The sequence below is a fragment of the Dama dama genome, chromosome 5 (assembly GCF_033118175.1).
Source record: "Dama dama isolate Ldn47 chromosome 5, ASM3311817v1, whole genome shotgun sequence".
Taxonomy (NCBI): domain Eukaryota; kingdom Metazoa; phylum Chordata; class Mammalia; order Artiodactyla; family Cervidae; genus Dama; species Dama dama.
The window spans coordinates 31,933,256-31,951,167 of NC_083685.1; the positions used below are offsets into that span (position 1 = coordinate 31,933,256).

The 17,912-nt window shown below is 47.6% G+C and overlaps 1 protein-coding gene across 8 annotated transcripts in view; it reads left to right on the forward strand.

The window, feature by feature from the left end:
- The window catches only part of FNIP2 (folliculin interacting protein 2), a 125,533-nt gene that overhangs the window by 18,886 nt on the left and 88,735 nt on the right, over positions 1-17,912 (forward strand). For 3 of the 8 annotated variants that reach the window (XM_061142261.1, XM_061142263.1, XM_061142265.1), the window contains exon 1: positions 17,340-17,893. The exons of 2 other annotated variants lie outside the window; for them this stretch is intronic. In XM_061142261.1, the coding sequence (XP_060998244.1) occupies positions 17,733-17,893 (161 nt within the window). In that variant the 5' untranslated portion in view covers positions 17,340-17,732. Of the gene's footprint in view, positions 1-1,060; positions 1,257-17,339; positions 17,894-17,912 lie in introns of those variants that run through there. 3 more of the 8 variants (XM_061142264.1, XM_061142267.1, XM_061142268.1) reach the window with 3 other exon arrangements.

Consider the following 17,912-nt stretch of genomic DNA (forward strand, 5'->3'; position numbering starts at 1 on the left):
GCAAAGTGATTCAGTTTCATATATATGTGTGTCTATTCCTTCCCAGATTGTTTTCCATTACAGGTTTTTATACAGTATTGAGTGGAGTTCTTTGTGTTATATAGTAGGTCCTTGTTGATTAACTATTTTAGGTATAGTAGTGTGTATATATTCATTCCAGACTCCTAATTTGTCCCTTCCCCACTTCCCCTCTGGTAACATAAGATTGTTTCCTATGTCTGTGAGTCTGTTTCTGTTCTGTAAATCAGTTCACTTGTATCATTTCTTTAAAAGTAAGTGGTATCACATGATGTTTGTCTTTCTCTCACTTTGTATGATCATCTGTAGGTCCACCTGTGTCACAAATGGCATTATTTCATCCTTCTTATGGCTGAGCAATATTCCATTGTGTATATGTACCATATCTTCTTTATCCAGTCTTATGTTGATAAACATTTAGGTTATTTCCATGTCTTGGCTATTGTGGTGCATGTATCTTTTTGAATTTTGATTTTCTCTGGATATATGCCCAGGAGTAGGATTAGAGGTGGGAATAGATGGTAGATCTGTTTTTAATTTTTTAAGGAACCTACGTACTGTCCTCCACAGTGGCTGCACCAGTTTACATTCCCACCAGCAGTGTAGGAGGGTTCCCTCTTCTCCATGCCCTCTCCAGCATTTGTTTGTGGCAGTTGCCTTGCTTTGCACTTGTTAAAAATTGTTATGAGTTTGTAACTAAAATGGGTCTTCTGTTTTTTAATTATCTTGAATCGGTATTCTTTTGTGTATCCTTGAACAGGAGACTTGTGCTCTTTTCTGGTACTGAGGTGCTCCAAGCTGTTAACTGCGGCTCTTCAGATTCAGGCCTAGACTTCTGGGCGTGGCTGGGCTGATCCCGCTTCTCCTCGCTGTCCCCCTGCCCCCACCCTTCTTACCCCAGTCAGAGTGAACCTGTCTCGGTTCCTCCAGCACTTTCGAGCGTTCTCTTAAGAAGCTCTCCTTGGGCCGACCTGGCCGCCTGCCTCCGCCTCTCAGCCGCGGGCTCCGGCGCAGCGCAGGGCAGGGGCGGCCGTGGGCTCGCAGCCCGACTTCGGCTCTGTGGCTCCGCCGCCGTGGCCTCCACACGGCTGCGTGGTCTTGGGCGCTGTCCTGAGCCTTGCTGTGCTGGGCTGCTGTCCCCTTGCTGGCCTGGTGGGACCAGCGCGACCGCTTCGTGGCGCGGCCATGAGGCTCCGATGGGGCTGCCCTTGCAGAGTGAGCGCCACGCCTGGTCCCTGGTAAGTGCTCTGACCCCCACCCGCCACGTGGTGCCCGTCACCGCGCTCAGCACCCCATCCCGCTGGGGTGTGGTTTCCTGTGCCAGATTCTGCCGCGACGGGTCGAGGGGAGATGCTGCGCCCGTGGGCGGTTCATGGCCTTTATGGGGCGGTGGGGGGCGGGTGTACATTCGTCGGCCCTCAGGAAATCAATAAATAAGCAACAGCCCTGTCTGTTTAATGCCTTTGACCTCAGCTTTCCTTCCCTTTTGTGAAGATCGTCTTAGCATTTATTGGTAGCTTTGGATGAGGAGAGAAATGATAGAAAAGACCAGCTTCTGGTTGGGCCTGGGATTCTTTGGGAGCTTCTGGGGTTGGGACTTTGCTCTTTTGGGCCCCTGCTCCCTGAGGAAGAGGCGGTGCACAAGGACAGGCCTCCGGGAGAGGGGCTGTGTCCTTGAAGCTAAGGCTACAGTGGGGTCTGAGAGAAGCCCCAGGGCTGGGTGTCCCCTCATGGGCTTGGACGGCCGCCCCATCCAACTTGCAGGGTTTCCCGCTTTCAGCTTCGTCGGCTTTCGGGTGCCTGTTTAGCCTGGAAGTCACTTGACTTTAGTCAGCAGTGAAAGCAACGCAGAGGGAAAGCTTGTGCAAGAAGGAGAAGAGTTTCTGGATGGAAGTACCGGGAGAGAAGCGTTTTCAGCTCCAGGGGTGGTGATGGTTCACCCTGGCAGCCCCACTGGTGCTCTCGGTGCCCAGAGAGCCTCTCTTGGGGGGAGGCGGGGGCTCGCTGGGCTGCTGTGATTCCTTTGTTCAAGGCCGTTGGAGGTCTGGCCCATGATTAATTGCTGTAAAGTATGTTGGATCTTCAAGGCTCAGTGGTGAACAGCAAAGACTGACTCCAGACAGGGCTTCCAGGGCAGTCACGTGGAGGACAGGTTCCACCTCTGAGCTCGCTCCAGCCTTCCTCTACTTGCTCTGCCCTGGTGGAGCGGGGGTAATAATCAGCTTTAGCGGTGGGCCATGCCTTCCACTCTCCTGTGGAGGCATCCGGTGCGTGTGCACTGCTTACAGTTTGCTCATACGGGGGCCTGGTTCTTTCCGAAGAAAACAGGGTGGGATGTGTAGCAATCATGGGAGCTTCTGTGTGTGTGTGTGTGTGTGTGTGTGAGAGAGAGAGAGAGAGAGAGAGAGAGAGAGAGAGAGAGAGAAGAGAGCAGGCTCTTACCACTCAGAAGTCATTTTCACATAGTTAACATGTTAAAGATGCTATTCTGTTATGAAAAACAGCTAGTTCATGTGTTTATCAGAATAATGGGTATATCCTAGGGTGACCTGGGTTTTGTAGGATGGCCAGGTGCCCTGACTACCCTGTATGATGATGATGCCTCTGCGTGTGTTCCGAGCTCTAAAAGTTAACTCAGGAGCAAGCTTCACATCTGCTCCTCGCCTTCCATATTTCAGGTACGGTGAACGGTTAGAGCACCGGCGTGAATGAGGTACATCCTGCTCTCAAGCTCTTCAGTCCATGGAGGTTTATTCCGCAGGTTCTGTTGTAACAGGTGTAACAGGAATTCACATTGTGCCAGAGAGCAGAGGCTGGGGCCTCACAGAAGCACCCAATAAACAACCCTTACATGACCCAAGGTCTCTAAGCTTAGTAGGTTCCTTCATTTTTCAAGTGGTTTTTTCTTTTTAGCACTTTTTTAGGTTTTCTATATTTCCATTTGGAGAGTTAGATACTGAGTATATATAAGTCAGTTTGATGCTTGAGCTCATAATTTTTAAATTTTTGTTGTCCTTCTATCTTATCTGCGAATGATTGTCTAAAAGTAAAAGCTGAGTTCTCATGATTTGAATGCGTTCACTATGGAGACCTGACTTGGGGTTGGACGGGGTGGGGATGAGCATTAGGTGGGCCAAGGCAGTGGACTGGGACGTAGCATTTTCTGCAGGACTTCGCGGTTTCTCCCCAGCCCCTCAGACTGTGTTGCTTCCAGTCCTCTTGCTAACCTCGTTTTACTTTTTAGGACTCCCAGATACCCCAGGCTTCAGATGTTTCTTTTGCATTGAGAGCCTGTAAGGAGCTCTTGCGTTGGTGTGTTTGCGATGTGAGGAATTTTGCTAGTTGTAGCCCGTGATGATTCAGATGCAGGAAATGCTTTTGGAAGGTCACTGCCTCCCGTGGGTTCATGGGGCACCAGGCCTCCCAGCCCCACCTGGCACATGACCTCGGTAGTGACCATCACACTCTCTGTGCCACATGCCCCCACCCCACGCTGTGTGGAGTGCGGGCTGCCAATGTCTGTCACCTCCCTTCTCTCTGGGTGCCTTCCGCAGAAACGCTGCCTGTGATGAAAGCTGTGTGTGGGTGGGTGGGGGGCTTTGATGGGGCCTAAGCTGGTGACAGCAGACACCGAGACCCAGACAGCAGGGCCTTCTAGTCTTTTCCTTCCAGTAGAGGAGGCACAGGTGAGTGTGGGCTGGGCTCTGGTTAACAAGCATTTGCCCTGCACCCAGCTAGTCTCGGGGACACATGGAGGACTGAGACACGAGCTGCCCCTGGAGCTTGTGGAGAGCAGAGGGGGTGGCCATGGAGACCACAGCGGGTACCCGGACAGTCGCTCCTCGTCGCCCTTGGATTCCATGTGAGCAGGCGCGCCTGCTCACCAGAACTCGTTTATGGCCTTCAGGTCAGGGCTCGGGATGTGTTTCTGGTCGTCTGGGGACACAGGCAGGATGGCAGAGCCCTGCAGCCGCCCGTGTGCACGTTCCCTGCTGAGGGCAGATGAAGCAGTGCTTGCCTTCCCGCCTGCTCTCCTACTGCGGACACATGGAGTGTGCAGTCAGGAGAGTTCAGGTGGGGTTTTTCCTTCGCAGTTTTGTGCTTTTCATTGGTGATGTTGCTGTTCCGGATGGCCCATGTGCATTGTTCCCGGGCGCTGTCTCAAGTCCTCAGGCGGGACGGCCGTGATGTGCCTGACGTAGAGACTGTGTGTTAGGTGAGCTGCGCGCAGGCGCGAGCTCTGGTGCTGTCGTCTGTGGGTTTAGTGTTAACGAAGCAACTGTATATATTAAATAGCAGAAACACACTTAAGGTTCGGTACTAATCAGTTGATGAAATTTTGTGGCCAGAGGCATGCAGGCACCTAACCCTGTATTTCTCCTAAAAGCAACCGTTCATTATTAACTGATTGCGTCTTCGTGGAGCCTGTATAGAGCTCAGGCACCGTGAATGACCGATCTCCCACACCAAGAGATGGAAAATGGGCCCCAGATTCTAGAATGAGTTGGGCTGATGAGGTGGGGTCAGAGCCATGGTTTTGGAGGGGTTGAAGGATAAAAGAGTAAAGCCCAGATAGGGCTTGTACAGGGAGACCCTGAAAGATGCCATCATCCAAGGGCAGGCCTGGGGGACGGGGTGGCTATAAGGACAGGGCTACAGGCACAGGCTCCTAGGAAACTGCAGGGCAGATGCAAGGCTACCAGAGAAGGCAGAGTCCCAGCTGGGCAGAGGTGGCGAGACCAGTGCCCAGGCATGTGGCTGTGTGCTTGTTCCCCGAGATTCCACGTGCTCTGAGACTCGATGGGGAAACTGGAAAGTCTGGGTGTAGACGCGGGTGTGTAGAGACTGCTGCAAGTGTCTGATGAGTGACTGGTTCTCCTCAAATAGACAGGTGTGCTGTTCTGGTTTACAAGCCCCGCCCCCTTTGCACCTGGGGAGGCAAAATAAGCCAGGTTTATGGGTTAGATCAGGGAGGGGAGAGGAGGAGGGTGGTGAGCGAGTGTGGACTGGGTCGCAAGGTGCCCCATCTTCTGCAGAGCAGGCTGAGCTCACACTACCAGTTTCCTTCACGCTCGCCCAGCACCCACGGTCCTGCAGTTCCCAGTTCCCTCGTCCTGTGACCGTCTGGGTGGAGGCTGGGGGCGGGCACAGTGTGGTTCGTACAGAGGTACCAGCTGCTCTCAGTTCTCTTGCGAGGGGTGGGGATGAGTGGCTTCCTCTGATGATCTGAGAGGTTCCCACATGAGCCTGGCCTTCGAAATGCCCCATGTCTTGGACTGGGTTTCCTGCCTTTTCTCAGGGCTGGGGCTGGAGGAGTGGCTGGTCAGATGCTTGCACACCACCGGTCACGGGGCCAGCCTGAATGGAGATGTGCTGAGTGTAAAATCCACCGTGGAGTCCAAAGACAGGGTGGATTATTAGGATTCAGTTCATCTGTTCCTTTTGTGCTTTTTTGAAACGTGAGTCTTAGAAAATTTTAAATTACATATGTGGCTTCCCGTAAATTTCTATAGGACAGTGTTTCATTGCTCCCTTTGAATTTCTCAGACATAATTTGAAAGCACTGTTCAGTGGTACTACTTCTACAGACCAGATTCTTGAGTCCACTTGTGTTTGTTAATTCCGTGGAAGTTGTACCTGAGTGTAGCTGTTGGAAACAAAAGGAGTACAGTTGTGAGTACAGAAAAAGCTCTCTGGGAGGGAAAACTTCTCCCTAAGAAGTGTGTTCTTTCTCTGTGGAAATTCTTGAGTAATTCTTTGTTATAGTCAAGATTCACGACAGTTGTACTGGATGCACCGTAACTGACGATCTTTAAGAACGGACGTAAAGGTTAGTATTGTCTCGTGCTTTGGATTACTTAAGTTTAGTCAGATTTTTAAATGTGTAATTATTCTTAAAAGGCCTTATTTTTTATCTTTGAAAATTATTTACCCACTTATTTATTTATCATTTGTCTGCTTTGGGTTTCAGCTGTGGCCTGCAGAGTCCTTGTTGCAGCATGTGGGTGTCCCTGTTGTTGGGGCTCGCAGGCTTAGGTGCTCCTCGGCATGTGGGATCTTAGTTCCCCAACCAGGGATGCCACCCGTGTCCCCTGAACTGGAAGGCAGATTCTTAACCACCAGGGAAGTCCCATAAATGTGTGATTATTTTTCACAGGAACACCTGACCCTGTGCCGCTTTGAGCCATAGTGAGGTTTTCTTGTCCCTGAGAAAGTGACTGTTTTCAGAACTTCTATGAACAGCAGTGTGTGAAGTAGCCTCGGTGAATACAACAGAAAAGAGGTTATTTCCGACTTCAGAACCATTTACCAGGTACCTTCTCTCTGCTGGGTGTGAGTGTAGCTCCACAAGTAAAACACAGAAGAAACGAAAGTGTTGCTGTTCACATTCTCGAGGAGTTCCTCCCCTGGTTTAGAAGTTCGTAGCCAATGTTGATGTCCGGATGCATGGGAGGAGGAGAGAGTGATACCTGACTCAACAGCTAAAGCATTACAACCTGAAGACTGTTCATCACAAAATGCAGATCCAGGGTTACTTGTGTCAGCACCACTTGCCTGTGTGTTCCTGATGGGGACCGTGCACTGCTGGAAGCCATTGTCCTGCACCGTGACTGTTACCCGTGTGAGATGCAGGGGCGTGGTTCACCGTGCAGCTGAGGGTTGGTCGCAGCAAGGTTGTGGGAGAAATGCTGAGCTGCTGGAAAGAGACAGCCCCTTTCAGGGCACTGTCACCGAGTCCGTCCTGCCTTCCTGTGTGGTTGTTGAAGTATCCTTAGGAAAAGGGTCCTTATGCGGAGTGTTTACAGGATAGATGGTCCTTGGTTTGGGTCCTAAAAGCTCTTGCTGGATTTGACTCTGTCAGAAGGGGCGGTCAGTGTGGTTGGAGGGACCTAGGAGGTGGAAAAGGACTTGATCTATGGAAGAAAGAATGGCTTATGTTCCCTTGAAAGCTAATTAATCATAGATTTCATTTTCTAGCTGTTACACTAATTTCTTCTAGAGTTTATCGTTCCCAAGGGGTTCTGCAGTGAGTTGCTTTGGAAGGCTTAATCGCCTGCAGCTTCCAGAGAATTGGCCCCGCTTGGGAAGGCGACTGACTTTCTTGGATAAAACTATGATTTACCAGATGTCATTGTGGCCACAGTTATTCATCTTTGCTTCATGTTGAATAATACAGTGCAGTCATCCATGAGCTTAGCTGCCCAGACAGGACAGTGAGTGCTCTTGGGCAGGCGTGTAGAAACTAGGACACCACACATCCATCTGAGTGGGATGCCTTTTCAGGGGGGCTTTCGCAGGACTTCCCTGCTGGCTCAGATGGTAAAGCATCTGCCTACAATGCGGGAGACCAGGGTTCAATCCTTGGGTTTGGAAGATCTCCTGGAGAAGGAAATGGCAACCCACTCCAGTATTCTTGCCTGGATAATCCCATGGGTGGAGAAGCCTGGCAGGCTACAGTCCATGGGGTCTCAAAGAGTCGGACACGACTGAGTGACTTCACTTTCACTTTCCCAGGCTCACAGTGAGCATCCTTAGCCACCTTCCTAGGAGTAGAGTGAGTGTCAGCAATCACCATTATTTCCAGCTAAGGAGACAAGCTCGCAGAGTCATGTGGCCCAGAGTAATGAGGCTGCAGCTGAATACAGCCCTCTGCCCTACAGACCTTACCTCGTGAGATCGTCCGGCTGCCATGCCTCCTGGATCCTGGTCCCCAGCTCGTCATGAGGAGCTGACTCAGAGGAATGAGAGGCTGCTGAGTCAGAGCTGACAGCCTTTCTCCAGCTCTCTCCTCATAATTGACTTCTGTCGACTGCCAAGCAGCCCTCTTAGTCGGCAGCTGGTAGAACTCTCAGAGCACTTGAGGAGGCTTGTGCATGTAACTTGCCAGTGATCCAATTAAGTGAGAAGCGTTTCGCTTTAGCTTTGTTACAGTATCGCTGTTTCATCTCCGGCCAACCAAACCAAAGAATCGGCGGGAATCACCTTCTGTCACTAAGTTAACTCTTTTTAAAAATATATTTCTTTATTTGACTGTGCTGGGTCTTAATGGTAGCCCCTGGGATCTTTAATCTTCCTGTGGCATGTGGGATTTTTGGTTGTGGCATGAGAACTCTTAGTTGTGGCATGTGAGATCTAGTTCCCTGACCAGGGATCAAATGCAAGTCCCCTGCATTGGGAGCCCATAGTCACTAAGGTAACTCTTAGCCTAACCTCTAGTAGGTTTCCTTGAATAACTCTCATGACCTTTATTTTGCACTGAATGGATATGTAACCGGCCAAGAATGAGAGGGATGCCGGTAAGAAAGCTGTTGCAATAGTCCTGGCAGACTCAGGGCTTGTACTCTGAGCAACCCAGCATCTGCTTCAAAGCGTCAACAGAAAAGTTCAGCATTATGTTCAGATGGAAGGGAGAGGAACATAGACGCAAGTCCTTTCTAGGTATTTTTTGAGACTCGTTTCTCATGAGTTACACAATTTGGGTAAGAATTGCACCAGTTTTGACAGGGAGACAGGAGGGAGCCCTGGAAACTTTGTCCCGCAGAGCTGGTTTCAGTCAGATAGGTGGACTGAGCCACCGTGCTGGACAGGAATTCCTTGAGCTGCCCGTATGCCCTGGTCACATGCTTTGGGGGGAGCAATTCTGAGCCAGTGCCCCAAGCCCGGGGCTCAGGCCTTTACCTCTTTCCCGACCCTGGGCTGCCGGCACTTCGCTCAGGTCCACACGCCAGTGACAGCCTGGCCAGAAATCAGAGTTAAACTTTACAAGTTGTGTAATCTCGCTTCGCTAATATGTTTCCAACTTCTGGAAGTTTTCAAAGGAATAGCATATGGTGGGTGTTAATTTCAGAGAAACTCCAGTGTGGGCTGTACAAGTCAGTAGGGGAAAAGGATTGTAGATTGAGGTCTGATATTGGATCTTAAAAAAAAACTGATGAAAGTTTTTATCTAAATTACTGGTCATCTAGCTGATTCCAGAAAGAAAGAAAGCATTTCTCAGGGATGAAAAGACAAGCAGTACTCCTCCTCGTGGGTGGAGAGCTGTCCCAGAGGACTTTCGACCTGGCATTAGTGCGCGTAGCCTGGCCACCTCTTCTGGTGAAAGCTGAGCTATGAAGCAGTTAGAGCCCCAGCATTGATATAACCCTCCTCCTCAGAGAAGACTTTTCACTTACTACCTTAGGGGTCTTCTGGGGTCTCGTCTCTCCTTTCCATATCTTTATGTTGTCAGCATCTTGTACTTGGTTAGGTACATGGCCTTTGAATAGCACCTTCTTTTTAAAAAAGTGTCATCCTCTTGGGGTGGTAGGGGGTGGGAGGGAAACTCAAGAGGGAGGGGATAAATGTATACTTGTAGCTGATTCACGTCGTTGTACGGCAGAAACCACAACATTGTAAAGGAATTATCCTCTAATTAAAAATAAATAAAAAGAAATGAGGAGCAAGGAACATTGGAAACAAGGCAGGGAAACATTGAATCATTTGCAGGCGATATTCTATATAATATAATTATATTCCAGAAGATATATCCAATTGGAAATACCAATCCCAGTCTATTTATGAGAATGAACTGAAAGATTGTTAGGGTTATTTAAGAACTTTCTTAAGGTAAGAACAGGAGAGGACAATGAAATCTAACAGCACTTGGAACAGAAATAGAAGATGCTTTAGAATAATTCCAAAAAATGTTTAGCATTTTGAGAAGAAAGAAACCCAAGAATTACTGAATAATGTAGAGGAAAACTTAAGTGGAAAAATATATCTAGTTCCTCGGGGCATCTTAATATTGTGAAACAAGCTAAACTATCAGTATTGTGAAACAAGTTAAACTATCAATTTAAGACTAACTCAAATAAAATGTCAGTGATTTTGTTAAAAAAAATTCTCATTGTTATGCGTGTTGTATTGCTCCTAGGTACCAAGCTGAGTCTCCAAATAAAGGGAAGTTGGGGGGTTTTGTTTTTAGTTAGATGTTTTAACAGAGTCTGTAGCTGCAACTCTCTACTTTTGCTGGTTTATGTAGATATTAATGATAGCAGTCACTGAAGGAAAAACTGTGAGGAACATAGCAGTCTATGTTTAAAACACACAGGGTGCCTGCTTTGCTTTTACTTCCAGCTGTCTGAAATTGTTTGGACTCTGACAATTTCCTTACCATAAAGCCTGCAGAATTGTTATAGAACAAAGAAGTCAAGTGATCTTTACTGGTTTGGCAGCAAGAATTTAAAAACAAGTCTTTACCCATAGTTTGTAAATAATGCATAGCTATTGTTGAAAAGTGGAAAATAGAGAATTTTAAAAGGAAAAGCATGCTAAGTCCCGCTCTGCAAAGACATTCTGATGTTTCTTTCTTGTTCTTTTTTCTACTTTTGGTTTTTGAAAAGCACAGTACTTAGCAAAGAGCATACACCATTTTGTATTGTATCCTGTTATCTACCCACGAGAGGCCTGGCCACCGTGGTGCCCGGAACGAACCCCAGCCCCACCGAGGACAGAGTTAGTGAGAACCTGTACCTGTCGGTAGCCTCCGGTTGATCCTGGAGGAGAGACTTGGACTTGATGAGCCAGTGACACCTGGCTGCCGCACCTCCTGGTCATCCCTGGTCGGTCCTCAGGTGGGGTGAGTGGTGTGGCTCACCTGTCACTGGCGGGGATGCCTCAAGTCCCAACCCGGCCCGGACGCGCTCCCTGCGGCGAGCCTGGTGCCTCGGCCAGTCTGTACGCCGCTCTTCCTGTCTGCTGAGAGATCAGTGCTGCCCGCTCCATGACTGACGGGATGCTGCTGGAGCTGCTTGGCACGTGGTGTCGTGAGACTGATCAGCCAGCGAGTCACCCCGTCCCAGCGTCTGTCTGTGCCCTGCCGGCCTTCCCCAGCACAAGCTTGTCGGGGGGCTTCTATGGTGTTAGGGTGGGGCTGCGGGCTGACCGCTGTCCTAAGGACGTGCGTAGGCTCAAACGGCTGAGTGCTGAGGGACATGGTCTCCATCCTGCATCTGTCTAAAGAGCCTGTTTCCCGAAAGCACACCACCTCACTCCCTTACCTGAGTCCATGTCCTCTAGACCAGCAGGGGCCTTCTTTTTTTCAAATTTGATTCTTTAATTAATTTTTTTTTATTTCATGAAGTGTAGGTGATTTACTGTGTTGTGAAGGTTTCAGGGGTACAGCGAAGTGATTCAGTTATTCATTCATACACATGTATATATTCATCTTCGGATTCTTTTCCTTTATAGATTATTGCAAAATATTGACTATAGGTCTCTGTGCTATGTGAAAGGTTCTTGTTATTTATCTATTTTATATATCGTAGTGTGCTTCTATTAATCCCAGACTCTTAATCTATCCCTCCCCCATCCCTTTTCCCCTTTGGTAACCGTAAGTGTATTTTCTGTATCTGTTAGTCCAATTCTGTTTCACAGATGAGTTCATTTTTGTCATATTTTAGATTCTACACATACGTGATGTCATACAATATTTGTCATTCTCTGACTCACTTCATTTAGTATGATAATCTCTAGGTCCATCCATGTTGCTGCAGTTGACATTATTTCATTCTTTTTATGGTTGAGTAGTATTCCATTGTACATATGTACCGTATCTTCTTCATCCATTCATCTGTTGATGGACATTTAGGTTGCCTCCATATCTCAGCCGTTGTGAATAGTGCTGTTATATATATTGGGGGGCACGCATCTTTTCAAATTAGAGTTGTCTTTTAGATATATGCCCAGGAGTGGGATTGGTGGATCACATGGTGGTTCTATTTTTAGTTTTCTCAGGCTCCTCCATACTCTTCTCCATAGTGGCTGTAGCAGTTTTTCATTCCCACTAACAGTGTAGGAGGTTTCCTTTTTCTCCACACCCTCTCCAGCATTTGTTATTTGTAGACTTTTTATGATGGTCATTCTGACCAATGTGAGGTGATACCTCATTATAATGTTTATTTCCATTTCTCAATAATTAGCAATATGGAGTATCTTTTCATGTACCTGTTGGAGGCCTTTTTAAACAACTCCATGTTGAATGAGAATGTACAGACAGAAAAGTGTACATGGTCTGCCATCTGCATGTTCACATTAGCAGTGCCTGGATCAGGAAGCAGAGTTTACCAGCATCCTATAACTTTTCTGGTGTCTCCTGCTTGGGGACCGCTCTTTGAAAAGCTCTGGTAGGAAGGCTTGCCCTCGGTCATTCCTAGGTGTGGAATCAGGGAGGGAAGGAGTTACCTACCCCATCAGGAGGAGGGGGGGCTCTGTGCTGTGGATCCGGAACCCTGCCTCCTCTTCTCCATTGATTCTTACTTTCTTTACATCAGGGTAGCATGAAGAGGCAGAGGGAGATCCACTAAATAAGAGTCATGAGACTGGACTTCTGGGGGAGCTGCCGTAGACCTTCACTTTTTCTCTCTCCGAACCCATCTCTCAGCTGTGGTTTGAGTTGATTTTTCGTTACACACAGTGATCATTGTTTTTTGTTACCTGACTGGCATGCTGTTTAGGGATGCAGAAACGCACGAATACCCACCTGGAAACTTCCTGACCTTCATTCTCCCAACTCTGAGTCAGGGATGGGGGTGGATCTGTCCTCAGCTGCCACATCCTGTGGGTCAGAGGTGGCCCTGGAGCATCGTGCTGGGAGGACAGGAGGTCCTGGCCCTGGGCAGAAGGGCTTCAGTAGGGGTCTGGAGTACCAGGTACCTGCCTCGCATGGTCCACATGGCTCTTCTGCTCTTCTCCTGGATGGCTCAGTCCTGGGCTGTGAGGGTGGAAGTGGGTACAGCTTACAGACTTGCACTAGGGGCCTCCCTTCTTCACACACATCGGTGAGTTCACGCCCGCACTCCACTCCCAACTTCTTTCTAGCAGGTGGAGCTTCAGGAGGGCCGTGGGAGCCAGCTGGTGACCTTGGATCCTTCTCCCAGCATGTGAGCACAGCTAGACCATGTGGGCAGATGGAGAGCTTGACTGCTAAAAGAGCCCATGATAAGTGGTCTCTTGTGTAGTACTTACAGCTGATGAGCAGGATGTCTTATCCAGTGTGTGCTGGTGTTCGGTCCCTGAGTTATTTCTGACTCTTTACGACCCCATGGACTGCCTCACACCAGGCTTCCCTGTCCTTCACCATCTCTCAGAGTTTGCTCACTCATGTCCATTGGTCAGTGATACCATCCAACCATCTCATTCTCTGTCACCCCTTTTTCCTTCTGCCCTCAATCTTCCAGCATCAGGGTCTTTTCCAGTGAGTCAGCTCTTCGCATCCGGTGGCCAAAGTGTTAGAGCTTCAACTTCATCATCAGTCCTTCCAGTAAATGTTCAGAGTTGATTTCATGTGGGATTGCCTGGTTTGATATCCTTGCTGTCTAAGGGTCTCTCAAGAGTCTTCCCTAGCACCACAGGTCAAAAGCCTCAATTCTTTGGCACTCAGCCAGCATGTTGACAGGTGGCCATGGGGGAGCCCATAGCAGAGGATGCTGCCATTTCAGGAAAGAGAAGACAGAGGTCAAGGGAGGTGGGGCTGAGGTGGGGAACAGGATGCTGCCTCTCACCCACTCCATCCATGGCTTGAAGAATGGATGTGACGATGTCATATTACTTGTTTTTCCATTTACTGAAAAAATATTAAAGCTCCCGTGTAAATGTAAGGGACTTGAGAGCCATAGACAGGCATTCCTTTTAAGTACAGTGGTGGTGGTTCTGATGTATATTCCTGCTTTATTACATACGATCTGGTTTTAAACTGTGGAATTAGGGGGGAACAGAGAGAAAACATAAAATGTTAAAATGCCATGAGTCATGTTGATTGGCATGAACACAAGATGTTAACACTTCTAAAAGATCTGTGCTGTAGTAGACGAGAGAGAGGGAAAAAGAGGGTGTTTGGAGTTTGAGCAGAAGTACCCTCTGGTCATAATACCTGTACCACGCTGAAAGAGGCCAATGGCTTGTTGTAGCTGGATTCATGTCCTAGGTTTTTTTTGGGGGGGGCGGGGGTTGGATAATATTTATTTGTGTATTTATTTGGCTGCTCCAGGTCTTTGTTGTGGCACACGGGAATTTTTCTACCTTTGGTTGCAGCAAGTAAACTCTTAGTTGTAGCATGTGGGCACCCAGTTCCCTGACCAGGGATTGAATCTGGGCCCCCTGCACTGGAAGTGTGGAATCTTAGCCACTGGACCAGCAGGGGGAGTCCCTCATGTCCTAGTTTTAATGTAAGTGAAGTGAACAATCAATTGAGATAACTCAGTACTGGGAGCGTGGAGTCTTAGCAGCTGGACCAGCAGGGGGAGTCCCTCATGTCCTAGTTTTAATGTAAATATTCAGTGATATTAAGACAATGAAAAGGTCATATGTAAGATCTGCACAAAGTGAACATCCAGACCCAGTTTTTTATCTTCAAAATTTCTGATTAGGATCGTGAGATGCGTACACTGCTCTATTAGAAAAAATTTGTGTGTTAGTGTTAAAAGGGTGTTTTTAGAAAATCATGCAGAATTCAGGCCCAGAACATCTTCATGGGGAGGCTGGGATTCTTGTTGGGGAAGTGGTCCTCCAGCAGGTGGTTCCCAGGCCAGGAGTGACTGTGTCCTGAGAACTTGTGAGAATCACATTCCCAGTTTTTAGCCCAGAACTGGAACCGCTGAATCAGAAATGGGGTGGGGGTGGGGTTGGCCCAGCCCTGGGTGTTTGTGAGCCTGTGACGTGTGAGCACCACCCTGCCAGGGAAGTGGAGGCTAAAAGCTGTGCTGACCAAATTTAGGGAGATGCAGTGACTATTGAAGACACAGCTCAAGTCTTGATAGAAATACTACAAGGGCCCATCTTGGTCCCTCCTCACCCTCCCTCATCCTTGCATGTTAGTTACAGGCTGAGTGAGAGGTTAGAGTTTCTGTTGGAGGGAATTCTTTCCTAATGCAGTTCCTCCTTGTTTCATCCTTCGTAACCATGTTGTCATTTTCTTCTCTTATTCTTGTCGTTTAAAAATGTTCGCATCATCCTTTGGATTGGGGATACATACACATTGTTTTAACAGTGTTTGAAGCCTTGGGAAGATGTAAAATGCTGGAATGATTGAGCAGCTTTGCAGCTATCTGCTGCAAAGGTGTATATATAGAATACATAGTTACAAAGGGTTTGTGTCCTTTCCTCAGGGCCCAGATAAATATCTTTCAGAGACTGAAGTTTTAAAAGTGAAATGTGTTTTTTAATACATAAAAAGTGGGTTGTGTTCACTGCAGTGTTTGCTCTACAGATTTTATAAAATCTAGTTACTTGGGCATTTTCAAGGCTCCACCCCACCCACGTAGGATGATGCTTTCGTATCCACTGTGATTCTAGACAAGGCGAGCCAAGCCCCAGGTGAGCTGAAGGCGTTGACCTAGTGCCTTGCCCACGTCTCAGATGGGCGTGGTGGTAAATGGGGCTTCCTTCTGCCTCTGCTCACTGGGACAGGTTGGTGCTAGGAGGGTGCTCTCTGGTCCTCTTGTGAGGAAGTGAAAGCGATTTTCCAGACAGTTGAGAAGAAAGACAGAGAAGCCCTGATCTCACTGAGGCCATGAACTTAAGCCTTGAGCTCAGAATGTGTTTGCCTTCCTGGAGAAGTGGGTTTACTTTCTCCTAACCTGGCCCTGTCTTGGCATTTGAGCCTGTGTCACAGAGGAGGTGGTTGCCATTGTAGATGCATTACAATCTCTCTCTCTCAGAGGAGGGCGTGGTTAACATCTTCTGTGGGTTTGTCCCAAAGGAACTTTAAGGTCACATACACAGTGAAGTCTTTAGGTAACTGAGGCCTCTGCCATGTAGTGTTAGACCTTGTCACATCGCAGGATGGAATACACGTGGCTGCCATGTGTCGAGACATTTAAAGCCCTCTGAAGCCTGTCGATGAAAAATTAATCAATAGTTGATCTAAGAAAGAAATGGAAAATTTTATTCGAGCCAACCTGAGGATTATAACCTGGGATATGGTCTTTGAGAAAGCTCTAGCATCATTATCCTGTCAGTGGTCAAGTCACAGTTAGATGGGTTTTTGAGACAAATGTTGAATGTCAGATGATGTGTTGCTAGTTTGCACAACCCAGATCCACACTTGCAGAGTTAGTTGAGGGTCCTCCAGACCCCTCCCGGGATTAGGAAGGAATGTCGTCTCCTGAGGAGGTCTGGTCGGTGCAGACTCACCAGGCACTGAAGGTGAGCGGGGAGGCCCACACAGGCAGAGGAGCATTTTTAAGTTTTTCTTGTCTCACCATGAAGTATGAATTTTATTTCATCAAACTAAAGACCCAGCCAAGGGTTCATCAGATTTTGGAACTTCTAGTATTTTCTTCACCCTGACTTCAGGAGGACAAGAGGAAAGTGAATTGGGACAGTCCAGTTTTAGTGACCGATGCTTTTTATTTCTTCTGAAAGAAAAATCTTACCCATAAATTCACAGTACTATGGAAAAATGCTGATATGTATGATATATCAATGTATATCATATATAAATGTGTATCACATAAAATAGCACATATATCATAAGACATAAAAAATGTAAAATATGGAAATGTGTCATTTATCAATGCATTTTATGCACACTTATATAAGTATGTATCATAAAATATAACAAAAGTATAAAATGTTTCATAAAAATGATAGGAATAATGTACTATATCAATATATGTCATAAAATGCATAATATATAAGTAAAGTATATATCATGTAAGATATATCACATAAAATATAACCTGAAAATATGAAGTATATATCATGAAATGTTGAAGTAGGTGGTATATTAACATATATCATAGCTATATCGTATTGATATATAATACCATAGTATTATTCTCATTTTACAAGTGAAGTACATTCATGTCATAAGTAGAAAGTGAACTGCCTTTGTTCTTGGATTCTGCTGGTTTAGGGCTCTCTCAGTTTGGATGTGCTTAGGAATTAAGAATCCAGTGCAAGAGCTTTGGGGGTTTATGGCTTCTCGGTTATTACTATTTTTCTTTCATAAATAAATTAAATTCGACATTGGTATTAAAGCCAGGATGTATCCCTTCCCTCACTCCACCTCTGCCCCTGTGCGTGAAGCCCTGCAGGGGGTTGCTGAGGGCCGCCGTCTCTCGCTTGCTCTGGGCAGGATTTTCAAGGTTGCAGAGTAAGAGCTGTCAGCTGACACTTGCTCACGGGAGAGCCATTAAGAGGGTGGTGGCCAATGTCAGGACAACCTTGCAGCTGCAGGCGAGTCACCGGGTTTCACCCACAGCCATGTGGGTCGTGTGCGGAGATCTTGTGATCAGTTAATTGGCTACTTCATAATCTCTGGCCGGGCCACTACGGCGTGAGTCAGTCCGAGCCACTCAGCCTGTTGAGAGTCTTGTCTTTTGTAACCTGAGCGCAAACCCAGGAACAAAAGTAGGAAGTGGGGCTTGGACTTGTTGGATTCTAATGGCTTTGCTGAGAGCCTGCTTTACAGAGTAAGGCATGCATCTGACTTCCTAAATCTAGGGGCTTCGTTTACATAACAAGTGAACGTTCCTTTTAAAAAAAAAAAAACTTCTGAAAGAGGAAATTAGAGGGGTTGCTGCCAAGAAGCTTGTGTAACCTACTCCTCTGCACAAGGAGTGTGCGGGTATCATAGGGACAGCCGATCACTGCGGAAACCCCTCCAGCCATAGGACCTTCCAAGTCCATGAGGACAGTCAGAACCACCTGGAAGAGGGCTGACCCGCTGGGAGATGTGCGGCTGCTCGGCCAGGACCACAGCCCAGCCGGGGGGCTGGCGAGACGCAGCCCGGGGTGTAAGTGATGGGCGGCCGCAGAGAACGCTTTTCTGCACGAGGACACAGAAGCATGCGAGAGTGGGCAGCAGCCCTGATGCCCCGGAACTCAGCAACAGGTTTGAAATTTCTGTTCTG